Here is a 6,000-nt window from a genome sequence, read left to right on the forward strand (position 1 = left end):
GATCTAAATGCATGAGCCTCTACCACATAAGCTAAAAGCCACATGGCCCTTAGCTAACACTGTAGCAGACTCATTAATCTCTAAGTGGTCTCGGTGCCACTAGAGGGGACAGAGCACCACACCCAGGAGATGTGTGGCTTACACATGCAAGTGAGTATTATTAGCCATATGCATGTGCAGTTACCAAATGAACACAATTATGTTAACTGTACATTAAATGGGGTGCATTACTACACATGCATTTTGTGTACACAATTGCATCCCCAAATTGGATGGAAATCTGGCTCTCATCTACAGGTGGACTTTAATGGGTACCTTGTGGATGACTAATACAAAGCTACTCCTCTGAATTGTCTCACAATCCTCCAGACAGTTTGGCTATCTGATACAAGTGCCTTGAAGAGGTAGAGATGAGCAAATTGGTTTGGAATATCTGTGTTCAACCTTCTTTGTGTACAAGACACATTTAAAAACTGTTTGCAGAGTCAACCCTTTTCAGATCATATTTTGTTAAGTTGTATTTATGGGAGCCGCACTAAGGGCAGAATTAGCCTGAGATACGTCAGTGAAAATATCCTGTATATTATTATCAGTGAGGATAAATATTGGAGCATATCTTTTGAGATGAACTAACTAGTTTTTCTTTTATTTGCAGATTTTGGCCATCATTTCCATCATGTTCATTGTATTATCTACAATAGCCTTGTCACTTAATACGCTTCCTGAACTACAAGGCACGGATGAATTTGGACAAACCACAGATAACCCTCAGCTTGCCCACGTGGAGGCAGTGTGCATTGCATGGTTTACAATGGAATACCTCTTGCGGTTCCTATCCTCACCTAAGAAATGGAAGTTTTTCAAAGGCCCCCTGAACGCTATTGATTTGCTAGCTATCTTGCCCTATTATGTCACTATCTTCCTCACGGAATCAAACAAAAGTGTACTTCAGTTCCAAAATGTACGCAGGGTAGTTCAGATATTTCGTATCATGAGGATACTCCGAATTCTAAAGCTTGCCAGGCACTCAACCGGTTTACAGTCCTTGGGATTTACTCTAAGGAGGAGCTATAATGAGCTTGGATTACTCATCTTGTTTTTGGCCATGGGCATTATGATCTTTTCCAGCTTGGTTTTTTTTGCAGAAAAAGATGAGGATGATACAAAATTCAAGAGCATCCCCGCTTCCTTCTGGTGGGCAACTATCACCATGACAACAGTAGGCTATGGAGACATCTACCCCAAAACTCTCTTAGGCAAAATAGTTGGAGGGTTGTGCTGCATTGCTGGGGTGCTGGTGATTGCTCTTCCCATCCCAATCATTGTAAATAACTTCTCTGAGTTCTACAAAGAGCAGAAGAGGCAGGAGAAAGCCATCAAGCGCAGAGAAGCACTTGAAAGAGCAAAAAGAAATGGCAGCATTGTCTCCATGAATATGAAGGATGCTTTTGCCCGTAGTGTAGAACTGATGGATATTGTGGTTGAAAAGAATGGAGAAAGCACAGGCAAAAAGGATAAAGTTCAGGACAATCATTTATCCCCCAGCAAGTGGAAATGGACCAAGAGAACACTCTCTGAAACTAGCTCCAGTAAATCTTTTGAAACTAGGGAACAAGGATCTCCAGAAAAGGCCCGGTCCTCTTCCAGCCCTCAGCACCTGAATGTCCAACAGTTGGAGGACATGTACAACAAAATGGCAAAGACTCAGTCACAGCCAAACCTCAACACTAAAAACACAGGTCACCCTGGAAAGCAAAAGGAAGAGCTAGAAATGGAGACCATTCCTGGCCCTACGGTCCCTTTATTGACCACCCGTGCTGACGGGATCATTGACATGAGGAGCATGTCAAGCATTGACAGTTTTATAAGCTGTGCTACAGATTTCCCTGACTCTGGGAAATTCTCCCACAGTCCACTTGCTACACTTCCCTGCAAAGGAGGTGTTAATCCAATTCAGGAGCAAATCAGGGCAGAGGGAAGTGGAACCAGGTTCATGGAGATAAACCCAAAGCCAGAAGGCAGCCACCGCTCTACATTTTTCATAGAAAGTCCCAACAGTTCTGTAAAAGCCAGTAACCCTTTAAAATTAAGATCTCTGAAAGTCAACTTTATGGAAGATGACAACAGCACATTAGTACCAGCATCAAATGTACTGAGAATATATCCAGATGCTCTCAAGAATAGGGGAGCTGCTGCTGCAGACAATTCCTTACTCTCTGATCGATCTTTAGTCAGTCCAGAAACTTCTATCTACACAACAGCGAGTGCTAGAACACCCCCAACGTCGCCAGAGAAGCAGATAGCAATAGCTTTCAACTTTCACGATGCCAGCATACATAAATATATAGATGCTGACACTGATGATGAAGGTCAGTTGCTTTACGACTCAAGCCCTCCAGGAAATGTAAGTCCCAAATACAATATTACAAACAGTGCTTATCTAAAGCAAAAAGATAACATTTATAGAACGGAGAAGAACCATCTAGAGAGTGCTGCTTTACCCACCTCACCGAAATGTATAGGGCAAAACTGCATTTACTCCATGGAAGGTATCACTGGAAAAACCCAGGGAAATCAGGAGACTGTCAGACTAGAAAATCACATTTCACCCGAGGTCCATATATTACCAGGTGGTGGAGGACATGCTAACACCCACGATCAACGCATCTGACATGTGCTCCAAAAAACTTGTTGAACATTGAAAGGAATGTCTTTACAGTCAACACAACAAACGAGAGCTTCTGCATGGCATGAACTTTGACTGAAGCAAGCCACTTGTTTCTAAAAGTCTGAGAGGAGGCCTGGTGTGGGTTTATGAAAACATCCTTCTCTGGAACAACTATAAAGATGTTGCCTGATTCATCCTACAAATATCAATGAAAATAAAGATTGCAAGTCTTGCTCACACTTTGATCTCCTTTCATGTCCTTCATTGAAGTCAGCCTGACCAAATATACATCAACTCCCCTTGTACAATGGATCTCCTTTTGGAAGTGTTAACATCTGGTTTGTGTTACTTCCATAGAAGAGACCAAGGCAGCCAGATTTGAACTCTGGACCAAATTACTGGGGTTGGTATAAAGTTATTAGAAACACAATACTTATTGCTTCAGGGCAGTTGTTCCAAATAGCCCCATCTGCATCTTTCTTTCTGATGGATACAGTGTCTAAAGGTAACAGGGAACACTTGCATTATGGGTAAATCTAAGCTTATGTCTATTTAAAATAACAGTGATCTAGAGAAATAAATTATTAAAATGCCCTGTGTGTGTTTAATTCTTCCAGATACTGTAGGACCTGATGTTTTATTTTGAAATATCATCAGGGTGAGTTGCACCACTTGTATCTAATTTAAAACGCCCCCTAGAAAGTAGTGAAACTTGCACTTACTCTCTGCTAAAACCAATACCAAATCCGGGGCTATAGAGGGGCTTCTAAGCCACAACCCACACTGGAGGAGTGTGAAGGGGCCGTGCAAAAGTAGGACTCTCCAGGGGCACTTTGGCTGACTCAGACAGAATTCTTCCAGGGTTCTGCGGGAGAATGCACCGAGTGATAGCTTGACACATTTATAGGATGTAACATGCTCCCTCTTACTACTAGTCCATTACCCCATACCGCCTGTTCTGTGCTAAAGGCAGGGACCCAGGAGCTGCCCTGTTTGGAGAGTCCAGGCATTCTAGGCTTGTATACTGCTTGTGTTGCAGCTAGCCCCTACTCCAGAATGTAAAGAGCGGCAGTGATGTCTCCTTGTGCCCCTCCCATTCTGACTTCCATATTCACTTAGGGGTCAGCCTCAATCTAGCTCATAAAGTAGGAGGAGAGGAATGAGTCAGTCTGAAGCATTTTGCACTCAGTCGATGTTGAATGACTAGATATGCAAGTGTTAACTAAATATGCAAAAACAGGACTTATTTAATTATACACAACAGGCCTGATTGTGCTGTCACTTCCACTGGTGAAATCAGGAGTGACTCCATTGAAACCAATGAAGTTACACTAGTGTAAAATGGCTATAAGTGAGAGGCAAATCAGGTCAAATCGCTCAATAATATTCAATCTTTTTCTTAAAAATGACCATTTTAAACAAATGCAACTAACAGCAACCAGCTTAGGTTTTAAACATTGTCCTTCTATAAAGTTATTTGACTTGTGTAGAAAATATTTTTTTCTTTAATTTTTAATATTACAAAAAAAGCACTTTCTGTTGAGGGTTTTTTTTTTATTATTTTACTTTTGGGGGGGAGGCGGGGGGGGGGTTGTGTGTGAAGGTGGAATAACCAACCAGAGTGTAAGAATCTAGCACTTTAAACAAGCACTATCTTCATTTGTGCCTCCTGTTATGGCTGTGATTTGTTACACACCTGTAACAAAACACAATCCGTCCTGTGATAACTGTGATGGTAACACTTTATGTTGTCTGTTTCTATTGTAAAGCTAAACTGTAAATAACTTATATCAATAAGAGTTTGATGCATATTTATGAGTACCTGCTGTGAGGTGTAACTATTTGCATGTAACAAGGTCTTGGTACATAAATATCAAGTGTCACTTTATAAAGAATACTCTACATCTCTAGGAAGATAAACTACCTGGGTCTGGTGCATTTTGTTCCTTTCTATTGCAAAATAGCTGTTGGTTGGTCCTGAATGTCACTGTCTGTCAAGTCTATACTATACTTCTGTCTATCAGTAACAATGAATGCAGCACGTACAGATGAAAGCAATAAGCACATGTATGTTTTAGGAATTGTTATGGGTTGTAACTATAGCTTTGTTAGGGCTGTACTTGGAACAGTACTGTACACATATTTGGATCGATTCTGCTCTCAGTATGCAGAGCAATTATCCAGATTACTCTCCTCATGTTGGGTTAGAGCTTGAGGTTCTTCCTCAGAGTTTTTACTCACTTCTTAATAAGGCTGAATCCTGGGAAATTTCCTGAGTGAGAAGACAGACAGAACAAACTGAGTAAGGACCTCAAGAATTAACCTAGTGACAGGAGAACAGACCTAATTCCATGCAAAATGTTACACAGCAGGTACTCAGAATAAATAAAAGTACCTGTCCGTACAGAAGCATCTTCAGAGCATTTATATAGGGCCAATTCCTGAGGGATCATTAGTCAGTTTTTACTCAGTTCTTCACTCAAACAAAACTCATTCATTTGAACGGGCATTTTGCCTGACTAAGGACTTCAGGCTTTGGCCCATCGTAAATACAAGTATACTTAGGGGAACTAATGTAGTGTGTTGCTGAGATACTTGTTAAGACTAAGTAATTATTAGAAAGTAAAGTTAAAGTGACTTTCCAGCAGATAAAGCTTTAAGTATTGATTGATTCTATGGGCTGCTAGGCCATAGAGTGGAAATGTGAATTTTTAAAGAGAGCAGTCTCGGCATAATCTCGAGGTTTCAGTCATCAGCCACGTCTGCCATCAGCACAAATGTAAAAAATTAAATAAAAAAAAATAATTCAGGGAAAAATAACTTTTTTTTTTTATAAAGTAAATAATAGTGATTTCCAATTTAAATATTTTTAAAGCTGATGCTTTCATGTAAAAAAAGTCATATTTTACATATCAGAAAAGTGATCATATTTAAATATAGGCATACACTGTAGTGTTTACCACACATTCATCCAAAGTCATGTATTTGGTTTATAGATGGCACTGAGAAAAATGTATAGCTAAATAATTGTCATTTTTTAATAAAAACAACTGGTGCAACTCTCCTTGTAACCAAAGGCCCTCTCTCTCTGCCTTGTGTGATCAAATCTGACACACACCTTATCTCGTCTATTTAGTCTTACCATTAAAGTAGCATTTTATTGAATCACTTTTGAAGTGGCTGTCAAAAGTATCATTAAATTTCTACCTTTTAAGTCTTAATGGCCAAAGTCCTATAGATTTCTTATAGAAAGAGAATAATGTACAATTAAGCATATAATATGCTTGGAGAGCATTTCTTTCTTATTTGTGTGTGAAGATGTAGCTCTTATT

General features: G+C 39.9%; 1 protein-coding gene across 1 annotated transcript in view; it reads left to right on the forward strand.

Moving 5' to 3' along the window:
* The window catches only part of KCNB1 (potassium voltage-gated channel subfamily B member 1), a 199,946-nt gene extending 195,742 nt beyond the window's left edge, over nucleotides 1–4,204 (forward strand). Inside the window, exon 3 of the mRNA XM_034787912.1 lies at nucleotides 656–4,204. Coding sequence (XP_034643803.1) covers nucleotides 656–2,671 — 2,016 coding nt within the window. The 3' untranslated portion in view covers nucleotides 2,672–4,204. The remainder of the gene's footprint in view (nucleotides 1–655) is intronic.
* The last annotated feature ends 1,796 nt before the right edge of the window (nucleotides 4,205–6,000 follow it).

This window comes from Trachemys scripta, chromosome 12, assembly GCF_013100865.1.
Source record: "Trachemys scripta elegans isolate TJP31775 chromosome 12, CAS_Tse_1.0, whole genome shotgun sequence".
NCBI classification, from domain to species: domain Eukaryota; kingdom Metazoa; phylum Chordata; order Testudines; family Emydidae; genus Trachemys; species Trachemys scripta.